This window comes from Elephas maximus, chromosome 4 (genome assembly GCF_024166365.1).
Source record: "Elephas maximus indicus isolate mEleMax1 chromosome 4, mEleMax1 primary haplotype, whole genome shotgun sequence".
Lineage (NCBI taxonomy): Eukaryota > Metazoa > Chordata > Mammalia > Proboscidea > Elephantidae > Elephas > Elephas maximus.
This window is the reverse complement of record NC_064822.1, coordinates 103,206,063-103,227,214: the sequence shown is the minus strand read 5'-3', so window position 1 is coordinate 103,227,214 and position 21,152 is coordinate 103,206,063. Positions and strand designations below refer to the sequence as shown.

Here is a 21,152-nt window from a genome sequence, read left to right as displayed (position 1 = left end):
TTATTGACTATGCAAAGGCATTCAACTGTGTGGATCATAAATTATGAATAACATTGTAGAGAATGAGAATTCTGGAACATTTCATTGTGCTCATGAGGAATCTGTACGTGGATCAAGAGGCAGCATTCGAACAGAACAAGGGGATACTGCATGATTTAAAGTCAGGAAAGGTGTGCATCAGGGTTGCATCCTTTCGCCATACCTATTCAATCTGTAGAGCAGTTCTACTCTGTCCTGTAGGGTCGCTATGAGTTGGAATTGAAGCAACAGTAATGGCTTTGGTTTTTTGGTTAATTCAATCTGTATGCCGAGCAAATAATCAGAGAAGCTGGACTATATGAAGAAGAACAGGGCATCAGGATTGAAGGAAGACTCATTAACAACCTGCATTATGCAGATGACACAACCTTGCTTGCTGAAAGTGAAGAGGACTGGAAGCACTTACTGATGAAGATCAAAGACCACAGCCTTCAGTATGAATTACACCTCAAGATAACGAAAACCAGAATCCTCAGGACCAATTAGCAACATCATGATAAATGGAGAAGACACTGAAGTTGTCAAGGATTTCTTTTTACTTGATCCACAATCGACACCCATGGAAGCAGCAGTCAAGAAATCAAAAGACACATTGCATTGGGCAAATCTGCTGCAAAAGACCTCTTTAAAGTGTTGAAAAGCAAAAATGTCACCTTGAGGACTAAGGTGTGCCTGACCCAAGCCATGGTGTTTTCAATCACCTCATATGCATGTGAAAGCTGGACAATGAATAAGGAAGACAAAAGAATTGACACCTTTGAATTGTGGTGTTGGCAAAGAATACTGAATATACCATAAAAAAAAAAAAAACCCAGTGCCGTCCATGGACTGCCAAAAAAAAAAAAGAACTCTGCTCCTCCAGCTCCTCTCCCAGGTGCCCCTGTAGGGACAGAGCTGAATTGACAGTTGAAAACCTGACACCCATTTTAGGCTATCCAAGGTCAAAAGGTTAGGGCAGATTTAAGTGTCTTTGTGGGGGATGATCAACCCCTTCCCTCCCAGGCTGTGTATGAGAAGCTGGTTGCAGAGCCTCAGGCTCTCACTCTTTCCTGTCACTGCCCTATTTACCCAATAAGCGGCACTCTTCCTCCACTCTTAGCTCCTACGCCAGTTGGCTTTGGTGTTTTGTTTTTGTTTCGTCGGGAATGCCACCCTTCCCGGGTGTATTTGTTCTTCTCAAGTCCCATTCTTCTCCCATCATAGTCTCTCTCTTCAAGCTTCTGGTTAGTTCCATTCATCATGAGCCTACCACCTGTCCCTTCTGCCTACTGTCCAGTTTCTTTTCTATCAGCTCTAAGCCCGCTAAACAGGGGTCAATTTCTCACCTTTCCACTCTTTTCCCCGTGATTCTTGGCGTGGCTGTAGCAGCGCAGCAGCTGTCTCACCCCCTCTGCATCTTCCTGCCTCTCACATACACACCCCACATCCAGGCTTGGCGAAGGTTGCCGATATTATGAATGGTACTGCCCAATCCCTGCCCTTTACTTCATTACTACAGATCTTCTTCCCTTGATGTAATTTCTAAAGTCTCTTTCCACTTTTCACAGTTTTTATTTACTCTGTCCCTTCCTGGTTCTTGTAGCTCCTGAGAATGTCTCAATTCTATAAGCAATCTTTTGTGTGCCTAAAATTCTATAAGCAATCTTTTGTGTGCCTACCCACTGCCGTCAAGTCGATTCCAACTCATAGCGACCCTATAGGACAGAGTAGAACTGCCCCATAGAGTTTCCAAGGAGCGCCTGGTGGATTCGAACTGCCCACCTCTTGGTTAGCAGCCGTAGCACTTAACCACTACGCCTACTACGTGCCAAATGTCGGCTATTCCAGGCCTGGGGGGATCCAGTGTGAATATGATCCCTGCTCCGGAGGGTTCCTTAGCCAAGCCCTCCCACCACCCACCACCCACCACTTTTCCTTACATTTGTCTCTTGCCACTGAGTGCCAAGGCGCCCTCCTCCAGGAGGTTTTGAGCTGTGGTGCCCACTTGCTATTCAGCCCAACGTGTTACTGCTCTGTGCCTGCAGAACTTCTAGCTATTGTCTGACCTCGTTCCCTCCGAATTACTGTGAACTTCCTATGGGTTATCCAACAAGGAACCTTACTTAGGAATCTATACTAAGCTCCTTATTGTCTCTGTCAGTTGAATAAAGGACGTGCTGGCTGTATCACTGACTTCCCCTCTCCATCCTCTCCTCCATGTTTCCCTCCATTCCACACTCCTCTCCCCTAACAAAAAGGCTGCAGCAGAGTGGTGGGTGCCGAGCAGCTCCCGGGGCTGTCACAGGGCCAAGGGTGAGCTTCCTCCACGCCTCGGCCCCTGGCGAAATACCTGCCTGGTGACACCACTGGTTGAACCACACCCCTCCCTCCTGGGGTTGGCTCCGAGTCAGAGGAGCTGTCTGCCAGACATCTCTCCCCTGCCAGCCTCAGCCAGGTAGGACACCCAACCTGAAGACTCTGCCTGATGCCACTGGTTGTCTGTTCCCACTGAGTGCAGTGGTGGGAGAGTGCTAAGGCGAGCGAGGTGCCTAGGGTGCAAACTTTAAGGAGGCACTCAGTCTCAGGATGAACACTGCTCTGGTGAGCCCCTCAGAGTGCTGAGTCCAAGTCTGGGTTTCAGGGTGGTGCAGTGACTAAGAACTGCCCCCCAGGCAGGTTCACAATAATTGGAGATTCTGAGCCATGTAAGGCACGCACTATCGCCCAGACGAAGTTGGGCAGGCACCTGGTCCACCAGACCCATTCATCGCTGAGGGTGAAGAGGATGGGTGTCTGACGGAGAGTATAGACAGGATAGTGCAGGAAATGGCTGTGGGAAAAAAAACAGTGAGCCATTGACCCACTGACAAGGCCTCCAGATCCCAGGGCTTCTCTGTGGCTGGGAAAGGAAACCACCTTGCAGGCATTGAGTGCATCCCAAAGGCTTGGCTTTTCTTGGATGTTATCGTTAGCTTAGATTCAGTCACCCAGGCTCTTGGCAACCCCATACAGAACAGAACGCTGCCAGGTTCCATGACCATTGATTGGCTGGTTTTCGAAGTCTTTCTTCCTAGTCTGTTGTCCATCTTAGTCTAGAAGCTTGGCTGGAACCTGTTCATCATCATAGCAACAAGCAAGACTCCACTGAAAGGAGGGTTGTGGCTTCCCATTAGGTGCATCAGCAGAATTGAACTGGGACTCTGAAATGGAGGGGAAAACTTCTACCACTGAATCACCAATACCTCATCTTCCTGGTTTGGCGTTGCCTCAAAGAGCTACCAACTTACTGCTTAGAGGAATATCCACAGGTGCTGGTGCAGCTTTCCTTACACAGCCAACCTGTTTTGTTGCCTCTAGACTTCCTGTGTTTATTTTCTTGCATTCACTCTTACTTCCTCCCAGCCACTTGGAGTAATACACTTTTGACAAGTCTGATATTTAACCAAAAAGCGGGGAGGGGGTTAAGGGAAGATGGAGAAAGACAGCTGTGATTGCTCATTGGGGGACCACTTCACTCAGCCAGCTCGAGAGTGTACTATTGAAATCCCTATATCCTTCAGTGCCTTTTCCAGCCTCATCTAAATCCTCAGTGTTGACACCCCCTCAGTCTTCAGTTCTGCTCCTCTCTTCCAAATTCTTTGGCTTTTGAAAAGCCCTTTCCTGCCATGGTGCCCTATGTTAACTTCCAAAAAAAAAAAAAACTATCTTCCTGTCCCTCCTAGGCACCCAGGTTTCGACTGGAGTAATCGCCAGCTCAACCATAGTCTTGCCCTATTAGAACTCCCTAGAAGAGGGGTAGGAACAGGACAGATCTGTCACTTTCAGACCACTAACAAATTGTGATGTTTGCATTGAAATCTTTGCCTACATAAAAAAGATGTCTTGTGGAGTCATGAATAGATTGGGAGGCCCTAGTCAACATCTATGACTGTAGTGAAGTGGAGAGAGCAATGGATTTGCAGGAAAAAGTCATGTGTATTTTCTAAACATTGGCTTTTTTCACCTAAGATCTATCTTAGAGACTGAAGTGACAGTAAGACGAAATAACGCATGGAAGAGTACAAACCACCTTTTAATTGAAAGAGCCGTAATTGCCAATTAAGTGGAAATTTTTATCTTACTTTTCAACAAGTTACAATTTATATGATTCAGAAAACAAATACAATAGGGTGAAGAGTCATTTCTACCTATCCCCTTCAGTTCCCATTACTTTCTTCTCATAATAGATTTGTTGTGTATCCTTACAAATTTTTTTCATGCAATTACAAACAGATATTCATATTTTCCCTCTTTTTTACGTAATAGTATACTGTCTTGAACCTTTGTTTTTCACTTTATGTATCTTGGGGAGGCTTTCATAACAATACGTAGGGAATCTTCCCCCTTTTCACAGCTGTATGCTATTTCACTGTATGGAAGTTTCACAGTTTAACCGATCCAGCGATATTTGGGTTATTCCCATTTTTATTCTTGTTGTTGTTAATGCAACTCTGCACATTACATACCTTGGACATAAGTCATTTCACACATGGTATCAATATCTAAAGAATAAACTCTAAAAGTGATCCTGCTGGATCACAGGGTATTTGCATTTGTAATTTTGATAGCCAGATTCCCTTCATTAGGGGTTGTAGCAATTTACACTCCCGGTAGCATTGTATGTGAGTGCCTGTTTCTCCAACAGAGTAGATTCTCAAGATTTAGATTTTTGACCATCTAAAAGGTGCCCTATTAGCACAACAGTTAAGCTCTTGGTTGCTAACTGAAAGGTTGGTTTGAACCCACTCAGCCCTGCTCCACCGGAGAAAGACCTGGCAATCTGCTTGAAGCTTACAACCAAGAAAACTCTGTGAGGCAGTTCTACTCTGTCACCTGGGGTCACTATGAGTTGAAAATCGATTTGAAGACACCTAACAAGATAAAATGCTGTTTTATTTTTTTAATGTGCATTTCTCTGAGTAAAATTGTACCTTTTCATATTTGTAAAGGCCAGAAGATTTCAAAGAGCAGTTCTAGAAGACAAAGTATTATAATGATATGTGCAAAGACCTTGAGATAGAAAACCAAAAGGGAAGAACTTGCTCAGCATTTCTCAAGCTGAAAGAACTGAAGAAAAAATTCAAGCTTCAAGTTGCAATATTGCAGAATTTTATGGACAAAATATTGAATGATGCAGGAAGCATCAAAAGAAGATGGAGGGAATACACAGAATCACTGTACCAAAAAGAATTGATCAACATTAATCATTTCAGGAGGTAGCATATACTCAAGAACCAATGGTACTGAAGAAAGAAGTCCAAGCTGCACCAAAGGCACTGACAAAAAAACAAGGCTTCAAGAATTGACAGAATACCAACTGAGATGTTTAAAGAAATGGATGCAGCGCTGGGTATGCTCACTCATCTATGCCAGCAAATTTGGAAGACAAATTTGCTACCTGGCCAGCCGACTGGAAGAGATGAGCACCTTCTTGCTTCCATCTCTTTGCCCATTCCAAAGAAAGGTGATCCAACAAAATGTGGAAATTATCAAAAAAAAATCATTAATATCACACACAAGTAAAATTTTGCTGAAGATCACTCAAAACCAGTTAAAGCAGTACATCAACAGGGAACTGCCAGAAATTCAAGCTGGATTCAGAAGAGGACGTGGAATGAAGGATATCATTGTTTACGTCAGATGGATCTTGGCTGAGAGCAGAGAATACCAGAAAGATGTTTACCTGTGTTTTATTGACTATGCAAAGGCATTTGACTGTGTGGATCATAACAAATTATGGATAACATTGCTAAGAATGGGAATTCCAAAACACTTAATTGTGCTCATGAGGAACCTGTACATAGACCAAGAGGCAGTCATTCAAACAGAAAAGGGGATACCGTGTGGTTTAAAATAAGGAAAGGTGTGTGGTATGGTTGTATCCTTTCACCATACTTATTCAGTCTGTATACTGAGCAAATAATCTGAGAAGTTGAACTATATGAAGAAGAACGTAGCATCAGGATTGATGGAAGACTGACTTACAACCTGCAAAATGCAGATGACACAACCTTGCTTGCTGAAAGTAAAGAGGACTTGACGTTCTTACTGATGAAGATCAAAGACTATATAGCCTTCAGCATGGATTACACTTCAACATTAAAAAAAAAAAAATCCTTACAATTGGACCAATAAGCAACATCATGATAAATGGAGAAAATGTTCAAGTTGTCAAGGATTTCATTTTACTTGATCCACAATCAATGCTCATGCAAGCAGCAGTCAAGAAATCAAAGGAGGCACTGCATTGGGCAAATCTGCTGCAAAAAACCTCTTTAAGAAATGCAAACCAAAACTACAGTGATAAAACATCCCACTCCAACAAGGCTAGCATTAATCCAAAAAACACAAAATAATAAATGTTGGAGAGGTTGTGGACAGACTGGAACACTGGTAGGAATGTAAAATGGTACAACCACTTTGGAAATCGATTGGCGCTTCCTTAAAACACTGGAAATAGAACTACCATACAATCCAGCAATCCCACTCCTTGGAACATATCCTAGAGAAATAAGAGCCTTTACACGAACAGATATATGCAAACCTATGTTCATTGCAGCACTGTTTACGATAGCAAAATGATGGAAGCAATGAGGTGCCCATGAACGGATGAATGAATAAATTATGGTATATTCACAGAATGGAATACTACGCGCCAATAAAGAACAATGATGAATCCATGAAACATTTCATAACATGGATGAATCTGGAAGGCATTATGCTGAGTGAAAACAGTCAGTTGCAAAAGGACAAATATTGTATGAAACCACTATTATAAGAACTCAGGAAAGAGTTTAAACAAAGAAGAAAATATTCTTCGATGGTTACAAGGGTAGGGAAGGAGGGAGGGAAAGGGGTATTCGCTAATAACGTCATAGACGAGAACTATTTTAGGTGAAGGAAAGACAACACACAATACAGGAGAGGTCAGCACAACTGGACTAAACCAAAAGCAGTTTCCTGAATAAACCAAACACTTTGAAGGCCAGAGTAGCAGGAGTGGAAGTCTGGGAACCATGGTTTCAGGGAACAGCTAGATCAATTGGCATAATAAAATCTATTAAGAAAACATTCTGCATTCCACTTGGGAGAGTGGCATCTGGGGTCTTAAACGCTAGCAAGTGGCCATCTAAGAGGCATCAATTGGTCTCAACCCACCTGGAGCAAAGGAGAATGAAGAACACCAAAGACACCAGGTAATTATGAGCCCAAGAGACAGAAAGGGCCACATAAATCAGAGACTCCATTAGCCTGAGGCCAGAAGAACTACATGGTGCCCGGGTACAACCGAAGACTGCACTGACAGGGAACACGACAGACAATCCCTGATGGAGCAGGAGAGCAGTGGGATGCAGACCTCAAATTCTCATAAAAACACCAGACTTAATGGTCTGACTGAGACTAGAGGGACCCCAGAGGTCATGGTTCCCAGACCTTCTGTTGGCCCAAGACTGGAACCATTCCCAAAGCCAACTCTTCAGACAGATATTGGACTAGGCTATGGAATAGAAAATAATACTGCTGAGGAGTGAGCTTCTTGGTTGAAGTGGATAGATGAGACTATGTGGGCAGCTCCTTTCTGGAGGTGAGATGAGAAGGCAGAGGGGGACAGAAGCTGGCTGAATGGACATGGGAATGCAGGGTGGAGAGAAGTGTGCTGTCTCATTAGGGTGAGAGCAACTAGAAGTACCCAGCACGGTGTATACAGATTTTTGCATGAGACCTACTTGATTTGTAAACTTTCACTTAAAGCACAATAAAAAAAAGAAAAGAAAAACCTCTTTAAAGTGATGAAAAGCAAAGATGTCACTTTGAGGACTAAGGTACGCCTGACCCAGGCCATATTCTCAATCCCCTCACATACATGGGAAAGCTGGACTATAAATAAGAATGACCAAAGAAGAACTGATAAATTTGAATTGTGCTGTTGGCGAGGAATACTGAATATACCATGGACTGCCAGAAGAATAAGTCTGTCTTGGAAGAAGTACAGCCAGAGTGCTCCTTGGAAACAACGATGGTGGGACTTCGTCTCATGTCCTTTGGACATGTAACCAGGTGGGACCAGTCCCTGGAGAGGGACATCATGCTTGGTAAGGTAGAGGGTCAGTGAAAAAGAAGAGGGCCCTCAAAGAGATGGACTGACACAAGTGACTGCAACAATGGGCTCAAACATAGCAACAATTGTGAAGACGGCGCATGGCTGGGCAGTGTTTCTGTTGCAGTATAAGGTTCCTATGAGTCAGAACTGACTATAAGTCACCTAACAATAACAACAACAAAGGCCATTTGTGTTAACTGTTTTTTAAACAATCATCAAATATTTGATGGTGGATCAGTGGCTAGAGGGTTATATAAGGTTCACTACAACTCTGAAGTCCAATTATCTCATCAACAGTTGAGGCAAAAGGTAAAAAAGCAAAGAACTGAGGTCAGAGATGCTCCAGTTGCTCTGATTAAAGTTAAATAACCAAATACTCCACTAGAATGTAAATGCTGGAAAGTGAAGATGGTATTTTACATCTTGGTATCCCCAGCACAGGGTCCAGAATCTTGCAGGCACTTCATCGTTAATGAGCACTAGGGATGATATTACCTGTGCTTGGGAATTCCCTTCCAGAACCACCCAGCTAGTATTATGATCTGGATAATCCAGATAGCTTGCCAACGAGTCATGGTAATTTATTGTTATTTCATTAGGGTACAGCCACCATAAAGCTCATCAATGAAAATTAATCTGAAATGAATATGGTTGGGTCTGTGTTGCCACTGGTCCTGTACACCCTAGGCATGCAATAAGCTTGTTAGGTCTGCCAAAGAAATGAATGGAAGTTTGCTTCAATGAAGAAATCATCAGAATGCAGCAGAAGGAAGATGATCTCCAGGAAATTTAGAGGACAAGTTGGCAAGACTCTGCCAGTGTCCTTCGCCTCCTACTTTAGGGGAAAGGAGCTTTCAATTCTAGATCACCTGGTTCTTTAGGTAAAAGCATTTCCAAACTATAAAGGGGCAATATATCTGGCTATAATAAGGGCATTTGATTAATTTTGTACTAATTGTGTTCAATAGACAATGTTTGATTTTCTCACTGCCTCTTTTCAGGTGGCTCCCTATTCTGAAGGATTCTGTTTGCTGCACTCTACCACTCAGACAATTCAAATGCACAGCTAAACTTAATTCCAGCATGGGGAAATTTCAAAGTTCAGGTATAAATGAGATACACTGCAAGCATTTTGCTGTTTGTGGGCTTAAAGCAATGATTCTCAATTAAGTGTGTGGGAGGGCAAATATTAGCATCACTTAATTTTTTTTTTTTTTAATATACATACCTGTTCCTTTCAGAAGACATCAGATTCTCCTGGGAGAAAAGCTTGGTCAGATATCACTGGAAAGAGTCCCTGAGTGATTCTAACACCTTTCCACCTCCCGCCTTTACTCTCACCTCTTTTCCAGAATGAAAAGCACTTCCCAGGTACTTTCCCTTTCCCTGCTCCTTTAGTTTCTGCTGGAAAACAATTAGTGGTTTCTACGAATTGATACACTGATTCCCTTGGAATCATCTCTGTGTCCTGTCATAGTCTATGGCATGGGACTTGCTCCCACACTGTCCCTGACCTCTGCACTAAGAACTGAAAGAAATCACACATTTGCTCCATGCCCCGTATATACAGCACAATACTTTTTTTTTAAGCAAAACACCTAGATATTATCTAGCTTTCTATATCCCCTTATATATTTCTGATATGCACTCTGTAAATTTTCATACTTCCCTTTCTCAGGCGTTAGTACTTTCCCAATTGATATTTCCCCTATTGTTGAATTCTGTCAAGCAAAATATATATGTCACAATGCTTAAGTTCCCCACCCCTTATCATTTTACTGACACTTAAAATCACCTAAAATGATCCTAGCTGGTTCTCAACTTTTCACAGAGAAGGAAACCAAGGCCATAAAAGGTTAAATAATAAGTCAGTTATGGTCAGAGTGGCAGAGCTCTGACTAGAATCCTGGTTCCCTAAGTACTGATCTAGTATAGTTTTCTGCTATACCACATTACCACCCCATCACAAGTTCCTTATACATGTATTTAACACACACGGATGAGCACCTGTGCCAGGCCCTGTGCTAGATGCCTTCACAAACTATCCCATTTAAGTTAAAATAAATTATCAATTCAGGGGAAAACTGAAAACTCATTAGAATCAACTTTGGAAGAAGGGGTTTCCTAAAAGGAATTTTCGGTGAGAACACTTTTAAAAAGTGGGACCACTGTACTTGCTTGTCCCAATGATGCCTTCCCTTATATGCCCCTTTCCCTTTTATGCCCTCCTCCCCAAGACTCAATTTAGATTAGCTATTGTCTTTTTTTTGTCTAGCATTAATTCAACACTCTTTCTGACCTGGTTAAATTGCTGATTTTCTTCTTTTCTTCTGAAAAGCACTTTCCTGGATCTTGCACCAGGAACAAAATCTCAGCCCCATTCCTCTGTTCACCCCAAATACCCTTGCTACAAGTCTGACCCTAACACCCACGCTTTCTCTTCCAGGAGCATCAAAGAGGAAACAGACACAATGTGGTGGAATGGTCGTGTAAATAGTTTTTGTCCATTTCAATGAGTGTGACAGCTGCTATTGTTTGAGCCTCAGGGGAAGAGCCTCTATGCCTGGAGGGAGGGAAGCCGCCCCAACACTAGGGATTCCCAGTTGCAGTCTGAGGACTTTCAGATTTAGAAGTCTTGGTGCGAGCCGCCTTTACGTCCTGAGTCTTAGCCTGCCCACTAGAGGTCCGATCGGTTTTAACCGGGGTTGGCTTCTGGACGGTCCGTTTTACCGACTTCTCGGAGTCCTGCTTCTTCGCTTCCCTTTGCTTTGAGCTTGGCCTCTTGTCCTCTCGCACTGTTGGCCTCAGCTCCTTAGTAGTCCCTGGTCTCCCCTCTTCCATCTCTTTGGGTCTCGCTTCCTCCTTGGCCCTAGGACGCACCAGGTCCTTGGCTCTTGGCCTCTGTCTCCTCATCCTCAAGTCGACCTTCCTGCTCCGCCTCCATACTTCCCTGGCCTTCTTGGCCGCCTTGCGACGCGTGCGGCGCCTCCGTGGGCTCCAGGGCCCCGGTGGGGCCCTCCTCGGAGAGCGGGAGCCCTCTTCCAACCTAGGGCGTACGGTCTTCTTCTTCGGCTTCGGAACCTTCCAAACCCTGAAGTAGCCCGCGGCGTCGCTGCCGCTGACTCGGAGGTTCGTGCCCTTAACCTCAGGCCTGGGCGTTTCGCCCGAGTGGCGGCCACTCTTCCTGCGCACTTCGTAGCCAGCACTGCCGAGCTCCTTCTTGAGAGCGGCCAGAGTCAGCCCTTTGTGTGAGGTGATGGCCCGGAGCAGCAGCTGGGACACTTTGAGCACGGAGCGCTGGCCCCGCCTTGGCGGCCTCGCGAGCATTTTTTCCACGGGTGGCTGGGTTTTAACTTGAGCGCCAAGGGATTCGCCACTGGGCTCGGCCGCCTCAGCCATGGCCCCGCTCCGGCCTCCGCGGGGCCGCTGACTTTGGGCCTCGCCCGCCAAGGCATGATCTGGGCTAAGGCTGGCTGGGCTACGTCACAAAGGCTGGCCCAGCCGAGATATTCAGGTCCTAAAATTTAATACAAGGGCTGTCGGGTCCCACCCGGGTAAGGGCCATTTTCATTTTTAATAACCAATCAGACGCCACTTCCTTCTTGGTCGAAACCAATCGAGATTTTCAGCGCCTGTGCGTCCCTAACAATCACAGCCCTTTTTAATCCCCAGGGTTTTGAGCCCTACCAAATTGCCATAGGAAACCCTGGTGGCGTAGTAGTTAAGTGCTACGGTTGCTGACCAAAGGGTCGGCAGTTCAAATCCACCAGATGCTCCTTGGAAGCCGTATTGGGCAAATCTTCGCTGCCCTATAGGGTTGCTATTAGTCAGAATCGACTTGACAGCAATGGGTTTGTTTGGGGTTTTAAACTGCCGTATATCGGAATAGACGCCACAGCAACTAACAACAAATTCTTATTGATCCTGACCTGGACCTCGTGAAGTCTGCGGTTTTTCTGTGGCCTTGCATACCGCCTTACCCACGATTCCCTAAGGTGAGAGAAACCACAAACCAAAACCTGTTGCCCTCCAGTCGATCCCAACTCATAGCGACCCTACTCCCAACTATAGTAAAACAAGCAAGGCAATGCCTATAAAAAGTAAATGTGCTTGTCTATAAGACATAACTCGGCCCAGAAACTGTCAAGTTTAGGTTAGGTCTCATCAGTTAGTTATCTGCAGACATGTCTCCCTGACTCTCCCATGTTGGATTTTATGCAGGAACATGAGACAACAGAAACTGCTGTGGTCCCTCTATCCTAAACAATAATTCCTGTACCTAGAAAGTTTAGATGCATCATTCAGCTGGATTGGAACAATCCAGATTCCAAATAGCCTAAGAATGCTGGTCTAATCATTATTTTTGGAACATAGGTTTTTCTTTTCTGCCCATCCCTTTACCTTTGCTATTCCCTCTTCTTGGATTGCCTGCTCCCTTTGCCCAACCAGATAAGTCCTAGACAAAAAAAAAAAAAAAACTGGCCTTGGATCTGGAAGACACAGATACATATCCTAGCTCATTAATAGGCACATGACATCAATAAATTCTTTATTATCTGACTTCATCTAAAAAAAAAAAAAGGCTAATAATCCTTTTTTTTTTTTTTACCAATATCAGAGAATTACTGCAAAGGTTCAGAGTAAGTGGTGGCTCTTTGCAGATGAGCAAAGACTATCCAAATGTACGGGGAAAATATGTATACATATACATTTTTTTTTCTGGCTGAGGGCCAGAGAGAGGAGTGCCTGTGGACACAGCTGAAAAGAGGCTGTCACGATCGAAGACCTGTGTCCTGAGCATTCCTGAACCTGATTGTGACCTATTTATTCTCTAATAAACCCCATAATCATGAGTATTGTCTCTGAGTTCTGTGTGGCCATTGCAATGAATTATTGAACCCAGCAGAGAAGCAGAGAGTGCCATGGGAGGGACAGTTGGTGTCCGTGGGATAAACTTTGAATGTTTATACCTTGTCATTTCAACTAAATAAATAGGTCCATGAGAGCCAGATAGTCTTTGAACTTCTATGTCCCATTCAGCACCTAACACTATCCTTCATTATACATAGCAGTATTTGATTGATTCTCCTTAACGGCTTCCTTTGTGAGGAATCACTGTGGATTCAGAAGGAAACTCCCAGACCAAGGAAAAGGAGCAAAGTGAACTTCAAAAGGTTGGAAATAAAGGGGAGCCAAGTAAGGACTAGCTGCTCTAGTAACTCTTCATCTTGGAGTAACTTTTAGTTGAGAATAACACAAAGAATTCTTCAAATACAACGCATATTACACTTTTCCAGAGGACATTCACATATACTAAGAAGTCACAGGCTGGACTGTGACATAGTTTCCTCCAAGGATCAAGGTTCCAGGAAGCCTTTTAGACCAGCTCCTTGTAGACTTTAATGTGCATATGGATCAGCTGAGGATCTTCAGAAAGTGCAGATTCTAATTCTGTAGCTCCTTAACCAGGTAGTTCTGTCTGGTCAAAACACAGATACAAGGGAAGGGCAGTAGATAATAAGAAATGGAGTGACAGGAGATACAACTGGAAACGTAGGTTAGGGCCAAGTTTTGAAGGACAAATATGATTTCAGGAGAGTAAAAGAAGTAGTGAGGAATGAGCACAGTAGTAAGCAATAAGAAATAGAGTTGGTATTCAAAGCTAAGTTTATTTAATTTTAAGGCCCGAGCCCTTAGGTTTTCTTTTTCCCCAAGATTGACCACATTGTATATCTCCTCTATAGAGCAGGGGGCAGTTAATCTCCATAATCACAGCTGAGATTCAAGAGTATCTCGCTGTACCTTCTCTTAATCTTTAAATTAGGGTACAGTACCATGACCTGCAGCATCTCCATGGGACATTGCACTACGGAAGCATTGCCAGGTAGAGAGGTAGAACCACATGGAGCAGGATTTCTCCTGTGTGTTTTTTCTCTTGGTCTGGCTATGCTTCCTGTTTGCATAGGCCAGTGTCCACAGGATGGGGTAGCCATCAGAGAAAGGAGCTAAGGAGTTGCTTGCTTTGAGAATAAGAGGAAAATAAATGAAGTCTGACATTTGAAGTCAGCCGACTCCAGGTTTTAAAAAAAGGCTGGCTGTTCACAATGGCATAATCATGAAAGAAAGACAAGAACCAAATCAAACAAACAATCATGTTTATTGATACCCCTATGATCAGAATGGAGGCTAATTACAAATCTTTGGGAGAGGCTGAAATCAAAGGAAAAGAAATATACGAAAAAATATATTAAAAAGCTACAGCAAAAAGGCAAACATTTCCATTTATACATAAACCATCATTTTTGTATATATTTCTATGTAAATAGGCTATAAGTGATAGAAGAATAAAGAAAAATGAGAGGTAGAAAAAAATGTCCCACTGTCGCTCAGCTAGCTCAGAGAAGAAGGCTAGCTGGAAGGCATTTTTCCATAATCAGCACTTACTGTAAAAATGGCATGGGGAGCAATGGCATCTGACCTCCTGTAACTTCACAAGGAGGAAGGAGAATCAAGATCAACAACCCAAGGCTGATTGCTATGAGGCAGAGGTCAGACATGCCTCCACCCTCCCATGTTTTTACCAATTCCGACACCAACCATCCCTCCCACAGCACTCTAGTTCTCTGCTGGATTTGATAACACATTGCAATGGCTGCACTAAACTCATTGATAATACTTGTGATTATGGGGGTTACTAGGGAAGCAAGAGGTTACAATTCAGGTTCGGAAATGCTTGGGATACAGTTCCTCGATCATGACAGCCTCTTTTCAGCTGTGCCCGCAATACACCTCTCTCTGACCCTCGGCCCCTCGGCCTGGCCTCTGCCCTGCTCTGGCAAGTGTTACAAAGCTCTTTTAGCTCTGCTGTTAAGTGCCCAAAGGAACCCCACTCTGTCAGCAAACCTAGGTCAGCAAACCTAGCTCTAGCAAGTGCCCAGAGGCACCCTACTCTACCAGCAAGCCTCCTATCTGAAGGCATTCAGCTTTTTTGCTCCATGGGCTGGAAAACCCACCACGCCATCTCCTTCTGGTCTCCTGCCTCTAGTGCCACCATTTCATTGCTGCCGCTTCTCACCATCTTTGGTATTACAGCTGTCTCTCCCTCTCTCTTTCTATGTCTTAGTCTCCTGGTTCCAGGTGCTTCTCAGTGCAGGAATTCCAGGTCCAAAGGATGTGTTCCATTCCTGGCTCTTCTTTTTTGGTGGTGAGATCCTCTCCTTCCCACCTCTGGTATGGCTCATTTTAAGCCTAGCAGCATGACAAAAAATCCCCTCTTTAGGGTTCCATATACTTAATTTGCATGGCCCCATCTACCTTATTTACATTGTTAGCAAGCTATCCAATCCCCTTGTTGGGCCACAAGCATCTCATTTGCGTAGTCCCACCCAGTCATTTGGTGGGAGTTACAAAGACTGTGGCTGGAAGAGTCACATTAAGCAATACACTGAACACACTTATTAATTAGAGTTCTTTCCTTCCCCTTTGGAAAAAGTACACTTGCCAGGCCTCTTCTTCTGGTACCCCAAAAGGAAACAGTTTTCTCAAACTTCAGAAAAGATATTTCATTAGGAAAAGAGTCGATACAAACTAATACCACACCCCTAATTGGTAGACACCAACCCCAGCTCTTCTATTGGTACTCGGTATGATTATTAGCACTCCACTGCTAACCAAGAGGTTGATGATTCGAACACACCAGCTGCTCTGCAGGAGAAAGATGTGACAGTCTGCTTCAGTAAATATTAGAGCCTTGGAAACTCTATGGGGCAGTTCTACTCTGTCCTATAGGGTCGCTATGAGTTGAAGCAACTCAACAGCAACATGCTTGGTTTGGTTTATGATTATAAGCCAGAAGTTATCACCTAGAGAGGACAGTACCATCCTGGTATGAGAAAGAGCAATCGCTCTTATCTCCTGAAGCTTTGAGGGGAGGGGAACAAGAGAAAGGGATATTTGAGAATGATATCAAGCCTCAATCCTTCTTACTCAAGTTCCAGAGCAAAATTGTTTTGTTATCAGTTGGAAGCAAGTCTTCCCTTCTAGGATAGTCATGCTTCTCTGAGGTCTCTGGAAAAACGTGTTTGATTTAAATCTGGTGCCGAGTCGATCCCGATTCATAGTGACCCTATAGGACAAAGCAGAACTCCCCATATGGTTTCCAAGGAGTGCCTGGTAGATTTGAACTGCTGACCATTTGATTAGCCAACCATAGCACTTAACCACTTCACCACCAGGGTTTTCAATGGGCAACGTTTAATCACTATACTAAGTTCTAAGAGCATCCGAGGTTTCATTAATATCACTCCCTAATACAGGGTTATATACCTTTAGCTACACCAAGGATACTTCCATGCCACTGCACATCAAAATTTAGTAGCACACTCTGATCTGACCTCAATCCAGATCCCACTGCCCCTCTCTGGTCCACCAGCCTGAGCTTCCAAGGTCCTAGGTCTTTTTGACTCAATTATGTAGACTTGATTCAATTTACCTCTCTCTAAACTGAATGACAGGAGGTGGAGCCAAGATGGTGGAATAGACAGATGCTTCTAGCTAGCGCTGTTTACAACAAAGACCTGAAAAAACAAGTGAAACAAGTGTATTTGTGACAAGCTGGGAGCCCTGACCATCAAAGGCAAGCTTAGACAACGAACTGAGGGGCAGGAGGAGGAAGAGACAGTTCAGAAGTGGAGAGGAGATACCAGACCTGAATTGCGGGGAGCCCTCAGGCACCATTCCTGGAGTGACCGCTACGGTGGGCTGGTACTAGCCTACAGCTGCAGTTTCCTCAGGGAGAAACAGCCAGCCACACAGCCTACTCACAGCTCCAGAACCTGAGGAGAACAGCACTCTTGGCAAAAGCTAAGTACTCGCGTATATTTTACTGCACCACCCCCCCACCCCACCCCCGCGCCCAAGCCAGCTTCAGTGGCTAAATCCCTGGGCCTGAGATAGACCCTGGTGAGCACCTAGAGCCATCCTCCCGGCCTTGGGGAAGGAAAAAATTTGCAATTGGGGGGAAAAGATAATTTGCTAACTCCATTAACCGGGGGAGCTCAGGACAGAAGCGGTTCCTGTCCAGGCATAAACCACCCGTGGACCTTGAGCACCTTTCCCTTCTGCATGGACCTGTGTGGGCCTATTTCAGGAGAATAGGCCCTTGTTGGCAAACTCCAACCATTTCAGCTGTGTGGTGGAGAGGTGGGTGTTTGACATTTGACATTGCTTTGCCTATGAAACAAGGTCCTTACCTACCCACATCAGGGACCTAAAGACTGGTAGCTCCATTCAGATCACCCAGCCACCCGTGACAGGGGTCCGAAGATAACTGGTACCTCCCAGTCCTTACAACCAAAAACTTTGGGTGCCCATGGTCCCTCTGCAGAGCCCACCCGCCAGCATGCTGTACGGAGCAGGGACACGTTTTCCTCAGAGACGCTTGGGGATCAGTTCTCAGCCCCCTGCCTTGTTCAGAGCTTGACCCCCTGCTGCAATCAGATACTGGTATATATGCCAGTCACCCCTGCCCCTCTAAGACTGTAGAACAGAGCCTGTACCACACACTTCATGATCAGCTACCTGGAAACCTGAGCTGAAGTCATACAAGAAAACTAAATGGACTCTTAGAATGATATACCTGATAACAGCTCTAGCCAGCTGGGGACAGGACACCAGAGCTCCAAAGGTGAAAATAATCAAGCTAGCTCACTCGACCAACCCATAGGGGAATACCAAAACCAAACAAAGCAAGCAGCTACGACACAGTAAGCAAGCATAAAGTAATACAATAAATTATAGATGGCTTGGAGACAGCAGTCAATATCAAGTCACATAAAGAAACAGACCTCGATCACCTCAACAGGATCTCAAAACAAAGAATCCAGGGATCTTCTAGATGAAAGTGCATTCCTGGAATTACCAGATGCAGAATACAAAAGTTTAATATACAGAACCCTTCGAGACATCAGGAAGGAAATGAAGCAATATGCAGAACAAGCCAAGGAAAACACAGATAAAGCAACTGAAGAAATTAGAAAGATTATTCAGGAACATAATGAAAAGTTTAATAAGCTGGAAAAATCCATAGACAGACAGCAATCAGAAATTCAGAAGATTGACAATAAAATTACAGAAGTAGACAGCTCAATAGAAAGTCAGAGAAGCAGAATTGAGAGAGCAGAAGCTAGAATTTCTGAAATCGAAGGTAAATCACTTGGCACTAATATATCTGAAGAAAAATCAGATAAAAGAATTTAAAAACATGAAGAAACTTTAAGAATCATGTGGGACTCTATCAAGGGAAATAACCTACGAGTGACTGGAGTACCAGAACAGGGAAGGATAACAGAAAATACAGAGAAAATTGGTGAAGATTTGTTGGCAAAAAACTTCCCTGATATCGTGAAAGATGAGAAGATATCTATCCAAGATGTTCATGGAACTCCACATAAGGTAGATCTTAAAATAACGTCACCAAGACATATTGTAATCAAACTTGCCAAAACCAAAGATAAAGAGAGAATTATAAGAGCAGCAAGGGATAAACGAAAAGTCTCCTACAAAGGAGAGCCAATGAGAATAAACTCGGACTACTCAGCAGAAACCACGCAGGCAAGAAGGCAATGGGATGACATATTTAAAAAACTGAAGGAAAAAAATTGCCTGCCAAGAATCATATATCCAGCAAAACTGTCTCTTAAATATGAAGGTGAAATTAAGACATTTCCAGATAAAAAAGAAGTATAGGGAAATCGTAAAAACCAATAGTGGCACCATTTTGGAATTAAAGAGAGTAGCTATCCTCTAGGAAGCCCACAGTGCTTTTAATAGCCCTGTGTGGCCTGTGAAGAAACCAGATGGGTCCTGGTGTATGATCATGGACTATAGGGAACTTAACAAAGTGATCCTTCCTATACATGCTGCAGTCCCAAACATAACTTCCTTCTTAGAAGAAACCCATAGTAGAGATCTGGGCACATATCATGGTGTGTTAGATCTGGCCAATGCATTCTTTTGTATCACTCTAGCCCCATTGGCCCAAGACCAATTTGCCTTCACCTTGTAGTGGCAACAATGGACATTCCAACTGCTACCCCAAGGATATCTACACAGTCCCACTGTTTGCCAAGTATGGTTGCTAGAGATCTGACTCTTTTCCCCTTCTCTGCTACTGTCCACCGATTTCATTACATTGATGATATCATGTTAACTGCTGAACATGTTTCTCTGTTACAGGAGTGTCCAGAAACCCTAATCATCCACCTATAGGGGAGAGGACAGGCCATGAATCCCCACAAAGTGCAAGAGCCAGGAACACTGGTAAAATTCCTCGGGGTCATCTGGTCAGGTAAGACCCATGTATTGCCTGAAGCCATAGTCGATAAAATACTAGCTTACCTCATCCCGTGGATGCTAAAGGAAGTGCAGGCCTTCATGGATCTTTTGGGGGTATTGTTGTTGTTGTGCTGTTAGGTGCCATTGAGTCAGTTCCGACTCATAGCGACCCTATGTATAAAAGAACGAAACAGTGCCTGGTCCTGCACCATCCTCACAATCACTGGTATGCTTAAGCCCATTGTTGCAGCCATTGTGTCGATCCATCTCATTGAGGGTCTTCCTCTTTTTCACCGACCTTCTACTTTACCAAGCATGATGCCGTTCTCCAGGGACTGATCCCTCCTGACAACATGTCCAAAGTATGTGAGACATAGTCTTACCATCTTTGCTTCTGAGGAGCATTCTCGTTGTACTCTGGTTGGGGGTATTGGAGAGTATTTATTCCCCGCTTGGCCCAGTGTTTCAGACCACTGTATCAACTGGTAAAAAAGGGTGCCTCTTGGAAATGGGGTAATTAACAGCAGCAAGCTTTTGAGAAAGCAGAGGCGTCAGTTGCATAAGTAAAAACACTGGGGACAATACACGAAGGGTTACGGTTATGGATTGAATTGCATCCTGCCAATATGCAAGTCAACATGCTAGGCCATGATTTCCAGTACAGTGTGATTGTCCATCATTTTGTCATCTGATGTGATTTTCTTATATGTTGTAAATCCTATTTCTACAATGTTAATGAGGCAGGATTAGAGACAATTATGTTAATGAGGCAGGACTCAATCTACAGGATTAGGCTGTATCTTGAGTCAATTGCTTTTGAAATATAAAAGACAGAATTGACCAGGGAGGAGAGGAACCATACCACAAAGAAAGAAACACCAGGGGTGAGTGCATCCTCTAGACCTGGGGTCCCTGCCATGAGAAGCTCCTAGACCAGGGGAAGATTGATGCCAAGGAGCTTGCCCCAGAGCCAATAGAGAAAGAAAGCCTTCCCCTGGAGCTGGCATCCTGAATTTGGACTTCTAGTCCCCTAGACTGTGAGAGAATAAATGTCTGTTTGTTAAAGCCAACTACTTGTGATATTTCTGTTATAGCAGCACTAGATAACTAAGACAGTTACCCTTCCAGTTAGATGTGAGCAGCACCAAGGATGGCTTTGGTTGGGCCTTGGGGCAAGATCCCCCAGGTTTTTGGTCCCAACTGTGCAGGGGGGCAGAAAATCAATACAGTCCCATGGAGAAACTGTTGTTAGCAATCTATGACACTCTCTGCCAGGTAGAGCTGTTAACAGGGGCAGGAGCTGTCACCATTTGCACAGCTTTGCCCATAAATGGGTGGGTCAATGGGCTGTTTTCCAAACCGTCATCAGCTATCACCCAGCACTGAGCAAATGGCATGCATATCTGCAACAGCGCAGTGTCCTTTCTGCCAGTCCATTGTCCCAAGAGTTACAGGCTGTACTTGGTCCAGGACATGTCAAGATGACCCCCAGCACAGGCTAGCATGCCAGCAGAGCTGCCTCCCCTCTCCTCCAAGAGAGGAGAAGACCTGCTGCCAGCAGATGCCTGCTACACAAATGTCTGTAGCCAAGGCATGCAACCACTGTGGACAGTGGTGGCTGTGCAAGCCTCCACTGATACTATTTGGTTTGAAACTGACT

The 21,152-nt window shown here is 44.2% G+C and overlaps 1 protein-coding gene across 1 annotated transcript; it reads right to left on the bottom strand.

Annotated features, from left to right (window-relative positions):
• Positions 1-10,747: 10,747 nt before the first annotated feature.
• Positions 10,748-12,128, bottom strand: LOC126076301 (testis-specific H1 histone). Its single transcript, XM_049884858.1, has 2 exons — positions 12,088-12,128; positions 10,748-11,636 (listed from the first exon to the last, which is right to left on the bottom strand). Exons 1-2 carry the CDS (start codon positions 12,126-12,128, stop codon positions 10,748-10,750), a joined length of 930 nt encoding a protein of 309 aa, XP_049740815.1.
• Between the last annotated feature and the right edge of the window lie 9,024 nt (positions 12,129-21,152).

Excerpts from the sequence above, each read along its gene's own strand:
- LOC126076301 (XM_049884858.1), bottom strand. The coding sequence starts at position 12,128 with ATGCAAGGCCACAGAAAAACCGCAGACTTCACGAGGTCCAG. Across the intron at positions 11,637-12,087 it reads GCAGACTTCACGAGGTCCAG|CCCAGCCAGCCTTAGCCCAG; the intron begins GTCAGGATCAAT and ends TTTGTGACGTAG.